Below are 21,566 nucleotides of genomic sequence, written 5' to 3' on the forward strand. Positions count from 1 at the left end.
TAACCCATTCAGGCTGGAAAGTACCTTGTTCATCATCCTTTGAAATGTTCCGGGAGCACCCTTTAGACCAAACGGCATCCGCAAAAATTCGAAATGGCCTTTATCCGTAGAGAAAGCTGTATTCTCGCGATCGGCCGGGTTCATTGGCACCTGATTATATCCTTGGGCCAAATCGAGTGTACTGTAGTATTTGGACTTACCTAACTGATCCAAGATGTCCGTGATATTGGGAAGTGGAAAAGCATCTCCCACTGTAACTTGATTTAGTCGTCGAAAGTCAAAGCATACTCGATATTTCACTACTCCGTTAACATCCGGTTTCTTCGGAACCACCAAAAGAGGAGCATTCCATGGAGAGTCACTAGGGGCAATTACACCTTCTCGCTCTAAAGTCTCCATTTGTTCTGTTATTTCTTGTCGATGTCGCTGGGGTAGTCGGTATGGTTTTTCATGAATTGGTTGAACGGCTTCAGAAGTCTTGATTTCGTGATTGACGGTGGTTGTTGCAGATAAAACCCTTCCAATTGAAACACATCAGAGTATTCCTCACAAACAGTAATCAATGAGGATTTTTCTTCTGAGTTTAAATGGCGGTTTCACAGGGCTGAATGTAAGCGAGATATTCTGGTCCCATCAACACAAGGTTCCGTATTTTCTGAAATTTGTGATAAGTGCACATTAGCTTCGTTGAAATATTCGTGCTCGAGTTGCCCTGGTTGAGGGATTTGTAATTGAACTTCATTGTCTGTTGGATTAATAAAGGGAACGTATATAAGATGATTTCTCACTGTGGTAACACAATTTCCACAGGTGAGGGCATTGGTAATGCTTTGGCTTGAAATTAAAATGTTTGAACCCTCTGTTTTATTGGGAGCTGGAATGGCAACGAGAATTTCTATTCTTGGTAGTATGGTTAAATTCACAAGAGGAGGGAGGATTAATTCCTTTGACTGGTAGTTGATTATAGTTCCATGTCCGATAATAAATGGTTTGCCTAAGATTCCTTCATTTGGTACTGGGAAATCAGATTTAACAACTGGGAATTCAACGCTTCTTTTTTCACTTCCAATTTGGAGTTGGATAGTGACGGATCCTAGAGTCGTCACAAAATTATCTGTTATTCCTTTGAGTTCGTACACGGTATGGTCGTATACTATTACTTCATCGCGCAATGATGAGAGTTTGATTAAATTTAAGTCACTGCCAGAGTCGATTAAAAATTTGCTGTTTGCTGGAATGGTCTGAGGGCTTTGAAACTGTACATGATCCTGTTAAATTTTCTGGCGAGCCGTATTATTTAAGATATTTCTGCGAATGAGATTGCGGCTGTTTTCAGGCTTCCTGCCGGGCGCCCGCCGTCGGCACTCGACTGTGTAGATTTTTTTGAATTGTGTGAGGTAGTAGCTGGAGATTCTGCGGATCGCTTTGAATTTACGTATTTTAGTTTCCTGCATTCCTCCTTGGTGTGACCTGGTTTCTTGCAGTAACGACAAGTAATTGTATTAACGATCGCCTTTTGGGCGTTTTGAGGTGTCTGACCATTATTTGGCTTCACTTGGAGAGACCTGGAGTCTCTGGCCCAATGTCCCATTTTTCCGCAATGGAAACAACGGGTACTACGTTTCTTTGTAAGTGTTTTCCCATTGTTTTGTTTAGCAGACGGTTCATAGAAACGCTTGGACTCGTCGTGCGATTTTCTCACCCTTTCTTCTTCTCTTGCAGCTTGAATCGCTTTGTCAAGAGTTGGTGGATTCCGAGCCTTTATGAAGTCTTTCAGTTTTCCCAATCCTTCTATAAAGACTTGAATGGTCTGTGCTTTCAAACTGTCCTCCAATGCTGTGGCGACTTCTACTGATTTTCCATTTGTTTCCTGTTCTAATATGAGAGTCTGTAAGGCCTCAATACGCGATGAATATGTCATTACGTCCTCATCTCCTTTCTGTTTGATAGAATACAGTTCTAAATATAAATGTAGCGTAGTTCACTGGGGTTCTAGTGATGTTTTTAGGGTATCCTTGAGCTCAGTCCAGGATTGAATCGAACGAAATTTTACTGCGGCCCGGGCCTTTCCCGTAAGCCGAATAATAATGCCTTGGAGCAGTCGCTGCTTAGCTTTCTCATTGGCACACATAATCGCGAACTCACATGTTTCTAGGAACAGCTCGAGATCTTATTGATTTTCCCCACTGAATGTCGATGGTAATAACTTCAAGGCTGCTTCTAGTCCGATGGTGTCCATGGATTTCCCATATTGTGATAGGAGTTCTTGTGGGTTGTTCTGTGTTGAAGGGTTTGTCAGTGGATTTTCGGTCTGTCGGGAATTTCCTGTTTCGAGGTTGTTTGGTTGTAGAAGGGATCCGTCATCGGTCATCGTGATGGTCTGATCTAAAATATTTGTATGCAAGGTATGGTTCGTATGAACAAGCACGCTATCTACGGCAGCTAAGGTTTGGTTAACGTTTTGCAACAACGTCTCGTTAAATTCTATGATTTCATTGGTCTGGTAGATAAAAAGATTATCCCCCGAAATTTCCGCAACAGGTCGTTCGGAATCTGGAATTTGTGGATTTACAAACCTAACAGGAAGACTGAGACGTGGAGCAGGGAGAGGGTCCTCGAAAGTTTCCTCTCTATCTTCCAATTCAGGGGTAGGAGTCCTACTATTAGTATCTCCCGGATCACTCATCAACTAAGTGTTACACAATAACGATTTATGCAAACTACTACTACTGTTGTTAACAGTTAAAATAAATTATTAAATGTTATCACTACTAGGTTTGATGACAATAATAATAATAATAAAAAAATAAAAAAAAAATTTTCAATAACTAATTTAAATTGTTAGTATGTTAGTAAATGTTCTGTTACTCACATCACCGCAAACTGTATTGATGCCGCCATGAGTGTTGTCATTGGAAATGTGTGTTGTTGAAAGAGTCTGGATAAGTCGGGTTGGCTCTGAGTGTTGCCAGTGAAAAGAATTATAAACGACGTAAATCCTCTTCGACAGCTCTTGTTGGATGGACGTTCGCTTGCCCCGAAACTGCTGGCGCGAGGACCACTACAGGTAGTGGGTTTCAATTATTGCTCCGTTATTGTTATTGTTGTTGTAAACAATGTCATCAATAGTCTTATCAATTTTGATAACTCTTATCAATATTGATAACAATATCGATTGTGACTATCGATTTCGATTTTGACTATCGATTTCGATTTTGACTATCGATTTCGATTTTGATGTCTTACCGTTGCTCGAACTGGTTCGACTGATGTCGGGTTCGGGCGGCGCACCAATGCCACGCCCAAGAAATTGCTGACGCCGATGGTAATAATAATAATAATAATATTATTTACGTAATTTACAGGAATGTTCTGTAGAATGTCTGAATGTTAAAGGTCTGAATGTCTGAGTTGATCTGGAGTGTTTGAATTTTCTGCGGGTCGTATTTGAGTACATAGACGCAGTGCGCGATTTACTTAGCTATTTAAACACTTAAAACAAATTTTACTTTAAGCGTAACACCGGAATCTACGGATCCCACCGCTGCCACCAAAAATGTTATGGATTTTACGCACAATACAAAATAAACGTACGCACCAATTTAAGATTAAAATAATTTATGTATTTTTTATTAAAATTGGTAGTAAAAATCTTAAGTATAGCTACAAACTGTTAATCGAACACTCGTAATTCTACGACTGACTGACTCCCTGTGTGTTGTCGTGACGGTGCCCCGTCTCACATAAAAAACCCTTATTCAGCGGTTCCCACGGTATCAGCGTCTTACGACACACACTCAGCATTATGATTGTCTATATATGTTGTTAACATATATAGATATATAAAAAATAAAATATGTGCTAATCAGGCGTTCTTAACACATAATGTTTACAGGAGCCGTTTCCACAGGAACCTTTATCTCATGCTGGATCGCTGTGGTGAATGGAAGAGGCTGACCGTCCAAATGGAATAATCTTTGATACTTCCTACACACTCTAAGCAGGCTAGCTCGCTCTTCATGATTTAGATGGTCTGTGTGAATTACCTGAGATATGTTCGCTATACAGTCTTCCTTATTTACACTGTCTTCCGATTTCGAACATAAATGTGTGCTCGCCCTTTCAAAAATGTCATATTGTACACTTTCTAGCTGAGGTGGTGTGAATTCAACGAAATAACTTGATTGATTTAACACCGACACTAATATTTGGCTATTTTCAACCGTATTGATATTCCTAACAGGATAATACTCTCACCAATGTTTTGCTTGTGAATTATTAAGGCTGTGCCGTCTTCCTTGTCTGTTAAGATAGGTATAAGTGTTTCCGATCTCAGCTGGATAGTCAAGATTATTGGGCAAACCACGGACACTGGAGGTTCTGGACTTGCTAGATTTTCTGGATTTTCTGGATTTTCTGTTAATAAACTGGAGTTTCTGAAATTGATATTGATGCCATTGTTCTTGAAAAATGGCACGCCTAAAATTCCCGATTCCGTAATCGAAAAGTTGTCGTGAACCACTTGAAATTCGGCATCTGTCTGCTTTGTCCCAAGTTGAACTTTTAAAGTAACCGATCCTATAGTAAGTACTGGTTGCGAATTGATACCTTTTAGCTCATAGATTATTTTCTCGTTAACCAATACCTCTTTTCTTAATTCCGAAAGTTTGATTATATTTACATCGCTTCCTGTGTCCGCTATTACTCTTACTTCCTCTTGGACACAATGTACAATCTTGAGCGAAGTTGAATTATTTACGAATTTTGCCAAGTAGTACAGGGTCGCTGCAGACTTATGACAGCGCTCTGAATCTGTTGAACTGAACGTGCGCTGACTGAGTTCGGCTCTTCCCCGTTTTTCGTATTCTGATTCTCCGTCGTATCTCCCTTTGTGCCCTGTTCCTTTTTTCTGTTAACATACTTTCTTTTCCGACACTCCTCTAGCTCGTGTCCTTCCTTCTTGCAATATCTGCATATCATTACCGTTTTTACGGTGGTTTTTGAGTTCGACTGTCCACTTTACTGGCTGGCTTTAAATTTTGCTTGGTCCCCTTGTGATTCTCTGCAGTCCCTGGCGAAATGATTCGTCCTGCCACACTTGAAACAGCCCTTATTCGATTTATTGCTTCTTCCTTGTTTAGACGTTCCGAGATTAGATTTCCCTGACTGCGGTTGCTGATTTCTGGTATTCGTCTGCAGACTGAATAATTGTGTCTCCTTTGCCAAGTTTTCTTCTGTTTCCTCTTCCAACGCAAAGGCTAACGCGTCACTTAACTTATTCGGACCTCGAGCCTTTAATAGTAGCCGATAAGATTCTGGTAACCCACTTATAAAAGCGTTGAGTACCTGATTGTGTAATAGCCTGTCAATATCATTTCCATTCGAATAATCTCCTGCCTCCATTGTTGCATCGATCAAGTCTTGCAATAATTGTTCCATTTTATCATAGTATTCTTGCACTCCTTCATCAGGGCTCTTCCTACACGTGAGTAATTTCATTAGTAGTTGCGGTAATAGTTTTTTCGTTTCTGATATTTTCACAATATTTTTCCAGAACTCCTTGTGTGTCGTTATATCCTTGTACTTTAACGACCGCAATGCTCTTCCTGTTAGCTTTACTATTAATCGTTGCACTAGAAGGTCCACCTGTTCTTGATCGATGATCCTGACTGCAAAATCACATAACCTTAGGAAATGGTATGCCTGGTCGGGATTTGTTCCATCAAAGTTCGGTACTACTCGCATTGCTGCTTCGATGCTTACTCCGGATTTGGGTCCTTCCGTAGAATTAGAGGTATCGTTGTTCATGATTTCTATCTGTCGCTCTGACGTTTTTTGCCTTTTTATACTTCCTGAATATTTTTGATGCTCTGAATTTGGTTGAGGTTCTGGATGTTCCATGTGCTCCTTGTCTTCTCGATGCTTTGGATGTTCTGAACTTTTAAATTTTTGATGTTCTAGATGTTGAAGTACACAGATATACAGAAGTTAAAAGGTAAATAATAATATAATCGGATATATATAATATAATAATAAGTATGATGATACGATGTACAATAGTGTTACGAGGCGTAATATAAATCAACGACTAACTATGTATACCCGGCTACACTACGCAGGACATATATGCTATATAGTATATAAATAAATATATAAATACATATAGTATATAAAAATGTATAGTCAGCGTCTGATGAACTACAGTGTGAATATATTACTTATACACTACATTATATAGGGTGTTTTGTTTATAATTCCAACACTTTCCCTTAAACAATATACCCTTCTACATCAATATTTATAACTCCTAAGATCTCCCTTAGCTCATTGAACCGCGTTCGTGGAGTTGGTTTTGTCATAATGTCCGCAATCTGCTCCTTGTTGGATATGTACTCCAATGAAAACAATCCTTCATTGAACTTTTCTCTTATATAGTGGTAGCGAACATCTATGTGCTTCGTTCTTCTATGAAACTCTGGATTTTTTACGAGTTTAATCGCACTTTGATTGTCTCCATACATTGTTGGCACTATTTTTTGGCTGGTCTAGCAATTCACCTAAAAACAATTTTAACCAAGTTAATTCTTGTACTGCTTGACTTAAAGCTATGTAATCTGATTCAGTTGTGCTAAGGCTAACACACTGTTGACAACGTGAACTCCATGCTATACTTCCAGATCCTAATGTAAATACAGACCCTGATGTTGATCTTCTTGTATCCAAGTCACCTGCATAGTCAGCATCACTGTATCCTTTTAACATGAATTTTTGTCTAGAACTAAATACCAATTCAAAATTAATAGTTCCCTTTAAATATTTTAAAATTCGTTTCACTGCTGTCCAGTGTTGTTCCTTTGGATCCTCGGTGTATCTACTAACTAGATTTACTGAAAAAGTTATGTCCGGTCTTGTAATCTGACTGAGATATAATAAGCTTCCGACTGCTTCACGATATGGGACTTTACTAGTTAAATTAGTATTTTGTTGCTTGTAATCTAATGAATGTTGAGGGTCTCCTGGTATTTGAACTGATTTTGCTTCAGTCATATTGAACTTCTCCAATACTCTTTTACAATACAACACTTGGTGCATTACAATTGATCCATCAGATTTTCGCTCAATTTTTGTACCTAAAAATTGATTCAATTCTCCTTCGGTAATATTGAAATGTTGTCTCAAATATTCCATTAATGCATGTACATTCTGACTCGATGTAGCTGCAACTAGACCATCATCAACAAATATAGCGACGATTAATACTTTGTTATTTTATCTATTAACAAAAACGCAGGGATCTGCTTTTGTTTCTAATAGATTAAAGTTAAGAAGAAATGTTTTGAACTTTATGTTCCAACATCGTGGTGACTGCTTGAGGCCATATAAACTGCGTTGAAGTCTGCACACCATTTCGGTACCATCGTTGAACCCTTCTTGTTGTGTCATGTAAATTTCTTCGTCCTAATCTCCATATAGAAAGGCTGTTTGAACGTCAAATTGTCGAAGTTGTAATTGTTCTGCTGCTGTTATAGCTAATATAGACTGAATTGAATCGAACTTTACTACAGGACTAAAGGTTTCATTAAAATCAATACCGAACATTTGACTATACCCTTTTGCTACTAGCCTAGCCTTGTATCGATCAACATGTCCATGAGCATTATATTTTGTTTTATACACCCAACCACAATTTACAATAGTTCTGTCCTTAGGTAAACTTACGAGCGACCATGTTCCGTTTTGTTCAAGAGATTCCATTTCATTTCTTCATTCATTCTGAATTTTGTGACTCCACAGCTTCCTTGAAATTCACTGGATCGGATTCGACTACGAAAAAGGCTGAATTATCATAACGTAATGGTTTCTTAATATTACTTCTGTCTCGCAAGTTGTACACGTTGAAATTTGATCCATTTTCTTGTTCATGTTCTTGTTTTTCAATGTCATCTACACTTATTGACCCAAATTTATTTTCCATGACTTCATCTCCTTCTGATTTATTGCTGTGTTCTAAAGAGCCGTCTTTGTGTAAGCTAAGAACATCAATGTTATTACCATCATTTAAATTATTAGAACATTCTACACTTTGGTCATTTACAACACTTTCATCCTTGAAAATAACGTCTCTACTAAGTGACACCTCGTTATTTTATTTATACCAAATACGATACCCTTTTGAAGTTTCTGAATATCCAACAAAGTATCCTTTTCGACTTTTTGCATCCCACTTCTTTCGTCGTTGTTTTGGAACTAAACTATATGCATTTATTCCAAATTCTACGAACTTTTCTATTTTAGGAAGTTTATCAAACCATAACTCATATGGAGTTTAACATACTTTCCCTGAATTACCAGTATAATTGAATGAGAACACTACTGTATTGACTGCTTCTGCCCACAGTGATTTTGAAAAATTCTTGGCATAGATCATTGTTCTGGCTGCCTCACAAATAGTCCTCATTGAACGTTCAGCTCTTCTATTTTGTTCAGGAGTATAAGGTACACTTGTTTCATGCTTTATCCCAAAAATATTTAGAATTGATTGAACTTCAGAATTCTTATATTCTAATCCACAGTCACTTCTAATAGTTTTAATAACATTTTTAGTTTGAGTTTTAACCATACTCAGAAAACAATTAAGTTTTTCTTTAACCCCAGATTGATGTTTCATAAAATAAACATAAGTATATTTACAATAATCATCTTTAAAAATAATGAAATATCTTTTACCTCCTAATGAATTCTCTTCCATGGGTCCACATACGTCGCTGTGTATTATTTGCCCTGGTTCAATAGTTATTGTTTCACTCTGAGTGAACGTCTCCTTATGCTGTTTGCCATAGATGCATGGTTCACAGAAAAACTGTCCTTGTATATCTGTGAATTGTATTTGATTGTGTTTTAAATACTCACGAATATGTTTGACATTCTGATGACATATTATTTTGTGCCAGTGTTCTAATGTTAATTTCTTAACTGCAACGTTAGCACAGTGTCCAATTTCCTGTGAAATATCTGTTTTGATTAGCATTGAAAACAATTTATTCTCACGAACACCGACTACAATTACACGATTATCCATTTTAAATGTACAACCTTTACTGTCTGTCACCATTGTAATTCCTTTATCAAGGCATGCCCCACAAGAAAATAAATTTACTTTTATATCAGGTACATATAAAACATTTTCTAAGTAGCCTTTTATCCACTTTTTGCTAACATAAGTATGAATATTTATGTTACCTTTTCCGACTGCCATAATGTGCTTACCATCTCCAATACGTATAGGTGAATGCACATCAAAATTGTTATAATCAACGAACCACTCTTTCCGATTTGTCATGTGATCGCTCGCACCTGAGTCCACATACCATTTGTCTGAGTCGTCGATTTCTTCAATTTTTCTTTGTACACCAATAAGCGCCAAACCGGAAGTTGATTTCTCTTCTTCTTGTTCCCTTTTGAATATCCTGCAGTCCCTTTTCCAGTGTCCTGGTTTTTTACAGTGGTTGCATTTTCCTAGTTTTGTATTATCATTTTTGTTCCCGTATTTTTGACTTTTAATATACTTGCCTTTGATTGCAGTCAAAGCAATACTTTCAGCACCATCGTTACGGACCTCCTGTCCTTGCACTTGTTGTGTTTCACAATCGAGTGGTTAACTGTTCTAGCGTTCTATTTGTACTATTCATTGAGTCCCATGCACTGTAGAAGTGCCTATAGCTATCAGGTAATGTCATCAAAATTGTTGTAATCAACATTGATTCTGAGATAGGTTTTCCCAATTGTTTTAGTTGTCTACTTAGGTTTTCTAGTTTCGAAATATGACCGGCTATATTGTCCTTAGTATCCATTGTATAACGATAGAATTTTTGTTGTACTATTGTTGTGCTTGTTTCCGACATCTGTTCGTACACACTAAGTAATTTGTTCCACATACCATTTGCTGTGTCACAGTTCATAATGTATTGTAGAGGTTGTTCATCTAGCGAAGTGACGATACATTTTTGAGCCTTATTATCTGCCCTTTTCCATATTGAAAAATCAAAACTATGCCTTTTTCTCGCTTCATCTTCAGTTTCCTTACCGATTTTTGCTAAAATTGGTTTCTTTGATTTTCCTGTTACTACATCAAATATTTCAACTGCATTCATGATTTAAAGGATACATAACCTTAATTTGAAATTTCCACATGTCCCAATTTGATGCATCTTTGAGTTTGTTGATTTTATCAGGGGTAGGACACTTCTCGGCGGCGGGCTGATAATAGAGAATCAACCACTGCACAGCTTTAAGCTGCGAAGTCGTTTTACTCATGAAAATTTGCTAAACGTTCTTCGAGATACAGAACCAGAAGATTACAAAAATTTTCTTCGAATGGACCAAGAAGGGTTTGAAACTTTACTTGAGCTAGTTAGGCCCAAAATAGAAAAACAAGACACTATTATAGCAATCCCTGCAAGTCAGAGACTTTCTGTGACATTAAGATATCTAGCGTCTGGCATGGATTTGGAAGATTTGAAGTTTATGTGTGCTATTGCCCCTCACACTTTGGAAGGCATCATAATGGAAACCTCTGATGCAATAATCGAAACATTAAAAGATAATATACAGGTATGTATGTACTTATATTTTATTTTTTGAGGTTATCAAGCAAAAATCAAAACATTTTTCATTTTAAAATATAAAAACAACTTTTACAATATTAAAATCATTATTAACATATTATAATCATTATGAACTATGAAAACAACTTGAATAACATCAAAACCTTTTTTATTTCAAAATATAAAAACTAAAAAAAAATATTGTTTGTTAACTGAAAACGAAGAAAATCTTGACAAGTAAATTGCCACATTTTCCTCTTGAACGGTATCTTCAGAGTTTTGAATTGGAGTATAATTTACTGAAGAAACATAGTGATTAGGAGTGATGTGTGTAATCGGAGGAGAGCTAGGTCTTGAATAAAGTAAAGATTAGGTGATGGAGATGATGATACACAGCTTGACGAATAGTAGGGGGATCTAAAGTTCGTAGTTGTCTGGGACGACGAAGGTGTCAATACAGATTGTGAAGACGTTAAGAAAACCACTCCATGCCTCGTTAATGTGCCCATTTCTGCTTCAAACAAAGTATCATTAATTATTTTTTCCGCAAAACACCTTTGATCTAAATTCAGTCTGGTTAACTTTAGAGACCATACCTTAGCTATGAAGTCCGATTCAGTTTCAGATTTTTTAAAATATTGTGTAGCTAAACCAACTAGCTCCTCTGTTGAATCCTTTGAAGATGGTTTTTTTTTCTTTGGTGGTTGAGGGATTTGCTGGTCAGTAGACAGTGTCTGTAGGTCTTCACTCAAATTATGCTAAAAAAAAAAAAATGATTTTTTTTTACTCAGGTACCAAAAACTGAAGTGGGTTGGAAACAACTAGCTGAGAATTTTGAAGAACTTTGGAACTTTCACAATTGCATTGGTAGTGTAGATGGCAAACATATATTGATTAAAAACCACCCAATTCTGGTTCTTATTACTACAACTACAAAAGTACTTTCAGTATTGTTCTCATGGCTATTGTCAATGCGAAATATCAGTTTATTGTAGTAACGGTCGTTCGGCCGCTACAGGTACAATGTTGTCAGGATAAACACAATACTTCAATATTACAAACACGACTAGTATTTATTTCACAAACAATTTGCAATCACAATGTTATTTCAATTTACAAACTAAAAAATGCATAACAAACTGCAACGACGCCGATCGCCTTCATCGGTCGCGCGCATACTGTTGACTAAAAATGACATATTAGTGGGGATACAGGCTGGCAAGCTAACGTAATATTACTACAGCTCGGCCATACCTGACCTTGAGTGGTCTCCACTCAATAAAGTATAATAAAGTATAACTTGTAGTAATTAATTAATATATAAAAAAAAAATTATTGACTTATACTTAGTACATAATGAAAAATAGTAAAGTAAATAGCTTATTCAAAAAATAAAAAAAATAATTATAATATAACTTTAACAAAAAAAAAAAAATAACAAAAAAATAATAATACAAGATAGTAACATTATCAATTAGAATGTGTTTAATAGAATTAAATAGCTAGCAATTACTTAGTATAGCATTTAACACAATGAAAAGTATGCAAAGGAGAAAAGTATCACTTTACTTGTTGAATCCAAGGTTTAATATGTTTACACTCAAATACTGACTCAAAAGGGAGTTGAGTAACTTGGAAACCTGGAATATCCTTGATGACATATCTATCATTAGGCAATACTACTTTTACTTCGTATGGACCTTTAAATTTAGGAATATGTTTTTTACTAACTCCGGGTGTAGTGTCAACATTTTTAACCATGACATAGTCTCCCACTTTATATGTTCTAGCTACACACCGCTTAGTATCTACATTAGATTTATTAATCATTTGAGCATTCCAAATGTTTTCTTTAGCATTCTGACGTGTATTTACTAAGTCACGCTAGTAGGTAGTATATGTAGGTTCTATCCCAGTTTTTACAATTACAGGGAGATTTAAAAACGGTTATCCACGACTTTCCCCCTTGAACGATCAGATTTGTGGGTGCTTACTACCCCAGTTTTTTACTGTTCCAGGGTGATTTAAAAACGGTTATCCACGACTTTCCCCCTTGGATGAACAGATTTTTGGCTGCTTTCTATCCCAGTTTACACTATTTAATTTTTCCAATTTAAATTTTACCCAAAAAAAAAAAAGATATTTACTCAGTTTCACAACAAGTGATTATTATTATTTTTTGCCCATACAAATATATTTACTGTTTCCAGTTTTTTACTGTTCCAGGGAGATTTAAAAACGGATATCCACGACTTTTCCACTTGGACGATCAGATTTGTGGGTGCTTACTATCCCAGTTTTTACAATTACAGGGAGATTTAAAAACGTGTATCCACAACTTTCCCGCTTGGTCGATCAGATTTTTGGCTGCTTTCTATCCCAGTTTATACTGCTTAATTTTTTCAATTCAAATTTTACTCAGTTTCACAACAAGTGATTATTATTATTTTTTGGCCCATACAAATATATTTACTGTTTCCATTTTTATCTTACTTTTTAATTTTTTCATTATTTTAACTTATATACAAAAATAGTAATTAAATAACTTGTAGACTCATGGCCTAGTGGGCTAAGGCGTTGAGTGTAGAGTTTGATAAATTTAAATTTAGGGTAAGTATGTATGTTAATACTACACCCAGTGTCATAGTCCACTATACCATGGGTCTACATTTTTTTTGTTTTTTTTTTTCATGTTTTTATTCATAAACTGTAATTTTTAATTTTATAATATATTATGTTTCAATTTTCGGGTTATTAGATTTTGTAATAACTGTTTATAATATGTTATATAATAACGCACAACTTAATCTGTATCAGTTTATTAGTAACCGTTGAATTGTGCGTTATTATTTACAATGGACTTATTAAAAGAAATTGAAAGAGACATTTCAGAAATGGGTATAATTCATCCATCACATTTTTGTTACAAGGAATTAGCTGAATTGTATACATTATTATCAAAATTAAAAAGCCACGCTATTAAATGTGGAACAGAAAAAAACAATAATCATTTTACTTTATGTGCGTGGTCAAATCAAAATTGTGATTGCGGACCTGATACATGTTTGTGCATTGTTATCAATTATCTGTTTACCGATTTGAAAAAAATATTGATCAATAAACAAAAATCATTAGTTAAATAATCACTTTTTAACTTTCATAATGTGATCAAACTGTTATCCAACACACTATATTTGACTTTTTTTTGATTTTATTTTAGTTGTGTTTTTACAGTGTAGTAGTGTTGACTATGCTGTATTTTATTTATTTGTTAAGGTACTAATAATTTAATTAAAATTGGAACATATATTTCAATCGATAAAAATCAATCAATAGGTACGTCAACTCTGCCAAACATTGAAGGCACATAGAAGATTCACTATACTGAAATCCAAACCAAAATATTATCATCTTGAATTCAATAATTCTCAATACTATATTAATAATCAATACTGCACACATCATGGACGCCGTAGTAGTCAAATCAATATTCAGCATACATCAACAGAATAAAAAAAACATTTATATTGGATACCTAGTTGATCAACCTTTATCTGTTATTATTTTATTCATGTGTAACGTAACTAAACGATATCTAATACTAAATGTATTTCAATGGAATAAGTTTATATCTGATGATAGTTTTAATATAATTGTTTGTTCTTTATCCACTGTTCAACATTCAAAACGATTACATTTAGATAATAATTTTTATTATAAAATATGTGCAAAATCTGAATCAGTTAATTTACATCATAATAATAACAGAATCACATTATCCAGTGATAATTTAAATCGATTGAAATTATTGGAAACATGTATAAATGCAAATATCATAGAGTTATCAAATAAATTAGTGGCGTATCAGACTGTTTTCAATAATGCATGTATAATTATCAAGTATGATATTTTATATTTATCACCTGATTGTATTAGAAGTGATTTTATCAGTACATATATTAAAGATTATAATTTCAAAATGAATGACCTGAAGGATGAAGAAAAGTCATTTTTACTTGAATTACAACAAATCCATCACGAAACGTTTGCAGACATTATACTAAAGCCTGATATAACCAGCCAATAAAACCAAAATAATCATGATATACGACAAGCTTACTATTTAATAATTAGATTATACCTTCATAATAAACATTATTTATTTTGTCAAATGCATACCTTTATTTAATAATAAATGATAATAATATAATTAATATATTATATATTATAAATAATCTTAAATGTTAACTGGTTAAAATAAACCAAAATATTTTCCATAATATAATCATATTGTATAAATTATTGAATCAAATGTAAGCTTTCTAAAATAAAATTGAATACAAATATTTTAACCGTTTGGTAATAAATAAAAAATACACAAATATTAATGACGGGTTTCATTTAGTGAAACTATAATAATATAAACATATAGTTATTATTTATAAGATTCAATTTTTTTGTTGTTGTTACACATAAATTTATCCATTAATAAATCTTGCAAATTATTAAATGCCGATATTATTGTATTGTCAGCTTTATCTTTTTCGTTCAGCATAGTTTTTGCGTTGAACGTTGAGGTTTTCCATCTATTAAAACAAATTAATGATTGTATATTATAAATGCATATATTTTCATATTATCATAAATATTTTATCAAATAAACTAGATGACACAATTGTTGAGCAGTTAAATATTTTACATACTGTGTGAATATTATTAGTATCAACGACGAAACATCATCATACCTATATTCACAAAATTGCTTGGTTGTAAGCATCGTGCCTATTTAGGTTATAAAATAGTACTATGGCATGATATGTTTCCCCAATAATTTACAAATATTGTACTTAATTTTTTTTTTTTCTTATTCATTTTAATGATACCTAGTGTAAATCTTAATATACTCTGTTTATACAAAATATTAATAGTTACCTGTCTTTTGACTCTACTTTTTCCATGTCCGATGTTTTGTATTTTTGAATAACCAAATAATCACTTGCTGTTTTGATTTCGGGTATTTTGATACAAAAATTTCCACCATCTGATTTTTTTACGCGTATGCAGTTTTCATTAACCATAGTTGTTAAACCATTATATTCTTGTTCCAGTTTTAATAAATGCGACTGAAACTAAAATCAATATTAAATTGATAAATATATTATTATTAAAATATGGAATATTTTACTTTCTGTTTTTTTGGTTTAGGTTTTATAACGGTTTCAGGTTTTTTAGAATTCTGCATTTGCTCATTTTTCCGATGATTATAAAGTTCCTAAATTTATATACCCATGTTTTTAACATATTGATGTGTAATGTAAGGAAATTAAGAAAAAAGTTTATGATATAATAATAATAATAATAATACCGGTGCACATACATCAATTTCTTCATCATCTGAATTTTGATCGCTTGTGTTGACCATTATTAATTTCTGTTTTTTTGGTTTAGCTTTCATAGTGATTTTGGGTTTTTTAGAATTCTGCATTTGCACATTTTTTCGATATGAATAATGATCCTAAATTTAAATGATTATGTTTTAAACTTATTGTTAATAAATGGTGTTAAATTAAAGTATATTAATAATATATTATAATTATTATAATAATGTACTTACATTGATTTCTTCATCGGCCGAATTTTGTACACTCATGTCGGACATTATTACTATGCACTCGTATTGCTTAAAATTAACTGATGAAATTCACATTAGGTCTCTTTATTTTATATAAATTAATATCTATGATATATAGTAATAGTCATGTCAATGCCTGTTACACATGGTGTTGGTAATAAATAAAAACTGATATACACATTGTTTTTAACGATAAACAGAGAAATTAAAAGATATTTGGCATTGACTAATGTGTGGAAAAGCAGATTATAAACTGTATGCCCAAAATCGTTTGATATATCCATCACTTATTCGCACTGCACTATTTTTATTTTTAGTATTTTGTACATCAATGATTATAATTAAAATTTGATCGCATTTTATGTTTACATTAAGATATAAGGTGCCGTGTTGGTAATAAATAAAAACTGATATACACATTGTTTTTCACGATTAACAGAGGAATTAAAAGATATTTGACATTGGCTAATGTGTGGAAAAGCAGATTATAAACTGTATGCCAAAAATCGTTTGATATATCCATCACTTATTCGCACTGCACTATTTTTTATTTTTAGTATTTTGTACATCAATGATTATAATTAAAATTTGATCGCATTTCATGTTTACATTAACATATAAGGTGCTAATAATAAAAATAGTGCCGTGCGAATAAGTGATGGATATATCGAACGATTTTTGGCATACAGTTTATAATCTGCTTTTCCGTGTTACTTAAATAGTGGGGTTCATTAGATCAATAATAATAATACTCAACAAGCTGGTATGCAAGAACGCCGCATGCAGCGAGCAGAATATTTCATTGTAAGTTAATTAATTATAACATTTTAATTTTTAAAATATAATCATTTTATTCATTTTTAGCAAAGATATGATACCTGACGACAACCTCGATAATGTAATTAGTCATATACCACCGATCACAATACAACATATTGCAAAATATCCATTTACTCACAGTGAACGTGAAGTTTATGAATATTTTCGCCAGTTGCATTCAGCTTTTGTCGTGAGGGAAGTTCGATATTCATTTGATGATAATATTATCGATATATTTTGCTCATTCGAATGTGCCAATTATATCAATCAGGCGTATTTTGAGTCGAATCTTGTAAATTTAAGTTTAAAAGCGTACCATGTTATGTTTAAGGATATAAATGTGCTACAAATGTATTGTCAAAGACGAAGGTGTTTGGCATGCCAAAAATACGTCACTGTCTGTGACAATCGCAATTTATATGCTGAACCCGAAGAGGATTATGTAATACAAGTATTTCCAATAACCAATTGCACCGTCAATCTACTTCAATCAACAGTTCATACATAACTACATAAGTGATATTTTATTTTAATACGTTATTATATAATTTATTTTAATGCGGTTTTGAATTAATTGTTAAAAATGCCAAAATTTAACCGCATTAAAAAAATTAATCGATTAAACATCACTGGACAAAAATTAGTAGAAATTGAGAAATTTAAAAATAATCGCTCAAAAACTTTTTATTATAAAAACAACGAAAACCTTATTGACTTATTGTCATTTTTAAATTCTACTTCTTCTTCATTAAAATCAAAACTAAAAGAATTATGTTCTTCATCCACATATAAATTTAATTTATTTGTAGACTTAGTATATGAAAATTTAATTACGGGAGAAGTTCGGGATGTTGCATTTAAAACAACAAATGTTTTATGTTATTTTACTTCAAATTTTTCTACCCTTTTTAAAAACATGTTCGATAAATTATTAAATGAACAAGAGTCATTTCTGTTGAAGGGTTCTTCTTGGAGACAAATTAGTTTAGATGGTCTCCAATTAAGAACAAATAAAGTAAATTTACTAGGGGGTTCCTCATTTATAAAATTACCCCAACCAATTTATAATAAAAAAGCAATAATAAACGTAATGAATTATGACAATAGATGTTTTAAATATGCAATTTTATCAAAATTTAATGAAAAAAAAAATAAAAATAATTTTAGTATTAAATATTTTAATTTTTTGGAAAAAAAAAGTGGTCTTAATTTTAATTGTATTGATTACCCTACACCAATCAATCAAATAAAAAAATTTGAAAAAATTAATAACATATCCGTTAATGTTTATAGTTGTGATGATAAAAATCAAATTTACCCACTTCATATAAATAATAACGAAAAATCCGATCATTATGATTTGTTTTTTTTCTCAAATGAACCAACAACACATTATTGTTACATAGCTAATTTCTCACGACTGATTAGATCACAAAGAACAAAACATGAAAGTAAAATAATTATTTGCAAGCGATGTTTTACGACTTTTAATGTTAAACCAAATAAAAACAAGGCATGGGGGCAGCATGGTCTCGATAGGCATAAAGTAATCTGCCAAAAACATAAACTTTGTAAGCCTGTAATGATTGATCCACATGATGACAAATTTATATATTTTAATAAATATAATCGGGCTGACCGAATTCCTATTGTAATTTATGCCGATTTTGAATGCTTTTTAAAACCCACTAATAATATCATAACGGTCAATACTAAAAACACGCATTATCATAAGCCCATGAGTTATGGGCTATATGTTAAAATTGATTACAACATCGTCCCAAAAAAATTAGTAAAACAATTTAAAATTCCTAAAAATCCAATAATTTATAGAGGCAAAAATGCATCAAAGCATTTTATGTTAACTATAATTGATATTTCTACCCAAATTTATTATCTATATAATACTAATAAATCAATGCATAAATTAACAAAAAAGGAAGAAGGTCAATATATTAATTCGAAAAAATGTGAACTATGTTTGAGATCATTTAATAATGAAACCGTATTTAAAGTTAGAGACCACTCACATCTTACAGGGAAATATTTAAGGGCTTTATGCTTAAATTGTAATTTTTCGGCACAAAACCCATCATTTGTACCAGTATATTTCCATAATTTATCGTATGACGGTCATTTTATTGTACGCACCTTAGGCTGTAATGATAATGACATACGCATTATTCCAAACTCGGGTGAAAAATATTTGACCTTTAGTAAGCAAATTTTTGATAAATTTTATGTAAAATTTGTAGACACTTTTATGTTCATGTCAGAATCACTCTCTAATTTAGCTACTAATTTAGCCGAAGATAAAACAAGATTCCGTGAAATTAACCATCATTTTCCTTTAGAAAACATTGATTTAGTTATTCGGAAAGGTGTATTTCCATATGAGTATGTAGACTGCAACTCAAAACTTAAAGATACCTCATTACCACCTAGAATTAAATTTTATAATTCGTTAACAGATGATCATATTTCAAAAAAAGATTACATGCATGCATGCAATGTTTGGGAGAAATTTAATATAAAAACATTAGGTGAATATAGTGATTTATATTTATTAACGGACATATTGATTCTGGCTGATGTATTTGAAAATTTTAGAGATATTTGTTTGAAAACTTTTAATTTAGACGCCTCTTATTATTTGACAGCACCTGGTTTTGCGTTTGACGCAATGTTAAGTTTTACTGGAGTTAAACTTGAGAGATTAACAGATTATTTGATGTTACTCATGATGGAGAATGGAATAAGAGGGGGGTATGCCAATCTGTAAGACGCTATGCCAGAGCTAATCTACCAGATGTTGATGGGATTAATTATAACAAAAAAAAACACACATTTATTTGGCATATTTTGATTGTGTAAATTTATACGGCAAATCAATGCTTGCAAGTTTACCATACAAAAATTTTGAATGGTATAATGATTTGACATTAGACGTTACTACTATAGATGACGATGCACCTATTGGTTATATACTGGAAGTGGATGTGGATTACCCCGAAAAATTACATGATATTCATAGCGATTTACCTTTTTTGCCACACAATAGTTGTCCACCTAATTCTAAGATTATTAAACTGCTGACAACTTTAAATAATAAATCAAATTATGTCGTTCATTATAGATTGTTAAAGCAGGCAATTCACAACGGATTAAAAGTTGTAAAAGTTCATAAAATAATTAAGTTTGATCAATCAAAATGGTTAGCCCCTTATGTTGATAAATGCACTAGTATGAGGGTCTTGGCAAAAAACAAGTTTGAATATGAATTTTGGAAATTACTCGTGAATAGTGTCTATGGGAAATGTATGGAGAATCCGCGTAAAAGATTGGATATAAAGTTGGTATCAGATGATCGAAAAGCTCATAGGCTAATGAGAAAACCTAATTTCATAGATAGAACTATATATAGCAATGAGTTAATGTCTTTACATTTTCAAAAAGAAAAGATTAAATTTGATAAACCAATCTACGTGGGATTTTCTATTTTAGATATATCGAAAACCTATATTTATAATTTCCATTATGACGTAATGAAAAATAAATACGGAAAAAAAATATCACTATTATACACTGATACCGATTCATTAATATATCGTATTAAAACAAATAATTATTTTAATGATTTAAAATTTGATTTATTGAGTCATTTTGATACTTCTAATTTTCCAATTAGTCACTTTTGTTACAGTGATAAACATAAGAACACCCCAGGATATTTTAAAGACGAATTGAAGAGTGAAATTATGACGCAATTTGTAACGCTAAGACCCAAATTATATGCTTATACAGTAAGTGGTATTGAATACAAAAAGGCAAAAGGTGTAAAAAAGTATGTTAGAGACAAGTATATGACGGTCAATCATTATTTAGATATTTTATCAAAGTTCAGTATACAAAATTCCTCACATTTGGATGCACAAAATGGTGAATCTAGTCAAATTAATGCATACTGTGATATTAACTCAATACAGGCAACAAAACATAATGTTTATTCCAAAACAACCAGAAAAATAGTATTGAGTGCAAATGACGATAAACGTGTCATATTAAAAGGTGGTATTTGCACTTTACCATACGGACATTATAAATTAAACTAATCAAAAATAATTATGAATATGTTTTATTACAAACGTATTTTATAAATAGTAAATCATTTAACTAATTAGCTATTCGACAAATCGTTATCGATGATAAAATTAATTAAGGGAGCTATAGTAACCTAATCATGAAGCAAATTGTTTAATTTTTATATTATAATATATTAATGTACAAAATATAACAATAATCATTGTTTTTCAAATTTAATATTTCTAAAAGTGTTATAATATTTAATTCATTGAACATTTTATAAATTGTAAAAATGGAAAATGTATGTTATTTAATTTGGTTACAAACTTTTTGTTAAAACTATGTATATATTTTAATATTCTAACATTGATCATTAACTTTTATGTATGATTCATTTCTATTTATTTTTTATTATTAAATAATAATAT

At 32.4% G+C, this 21,566-nt stretch overlaps 4 protein-coding genes across 7 annotated transcripts; 2 read left to right on the forward strand and 2 right to left on the reverse strand.

Moving 5' to 3' along the window:
* Positions 1-6,492: 6,492 nt before the first annotated feature.
* LOC132938668 (uncharacterized) lies at positions 6,493-7,188 on the reverse strand. The gene has a single exon (XM_061005641.1). It carries the CDS (start codon positions 7,186-7,188, stop codon positions 6,493-6,495), a length of 696 nt encoding a protein of 231 aa, XP_060861624.1.
* Positions 7,189-10,374: 3,186 nt separating this feature from the next.
* On the forward strand, positions 10,375-11,599 carry LOC132938681 (uncharacterized). The gene is made up of 2 exons (XM_061005662.1): positions 10,375-10,611; positions 11,396-11,599. Exons 1-2 carry the CDS (start codon positions 10,375-10,377, stop codon positions 11,597-11,599), a joined length of 441 nt encoding a protein of 146 aa, XP_060861645.1.
* Positions 11,600-14,746: 3,147 nt separating this feature from the next.
* On the reverse strand, positions 14,747-16,560 carry LOC132936393 (uncharacterized). 4 transcript variants are annotated; one of them, XM_061003115.1, is made up of 5 exons: positions 16,219-16,559; positions 15,970-16,119; positions 15,790-15,876; positions 15,537-15,733; positions 14,750-15,190 (listed from the first exon to the last, which is right to left on the reverse strand). In XM_061003115.1, the coding sequence occupies exons 1-5, from the start codon at positions 16,261-16,263 to the stop codon at positions 15,040-15,042; spliced, it is 630 nt and encodes a 209-aa protein (XP_060859098.1). In that variant the 5' UTR covers positions 16,264-16,559; the 3' UTR covers positions 14,750-15,039. The 4 variants fall into 4 exon arrangements, with proteins under 4 accessions (XP_060859100.1, XP_060859098.1, XP_060859101.1 ...); XM_061003116.1 differs by having other exon boundaries at positions 14,755-15,190; positions 15,982-16,119; positions 16,219-16,555; XM_061003117.1 differs by lacking the exon at positions 15,790-15,876 and having other exon boundaries at positions 14,747-15,190; positions 16,219-16,560.
* Positions 16,561-19,946: 3,386 nt separating this feature from the next.
* LOC132936392 (uncharacterized) lies at positions 19,947-21,084 on the forward strand. The gene is made up of 2 exons (XM_061003114.1): positions 19,947-20,858; positions 20,941-21,084. Exons 1-2 carry the CDS (start codon positions 19,947-19,949, stop codon positions 21,082-21,084), a joined length of 1,056 nt encoding a protein of 351 aa, XP_060859097.1.
* The last annotated feature ends 482 nt before the right edge of the window (positions 21,085-21,566 follow it).

This window comes from Metopolophium dirhodum, chromosome 1 (assembly GCF_019925205.1).
Source record: "Metopolophium dirhodum isolate CAU chromosome 1, ASM1992520v1, whole genome shotgun sequence".
In the NCBI taxonomy this organism is placed as follows: Eukaryota; Metazoa; Arthropoda; class Insecta; order Hemiptera; family Aphididae; genus Metopolophium; species Metopolophium dirhodum.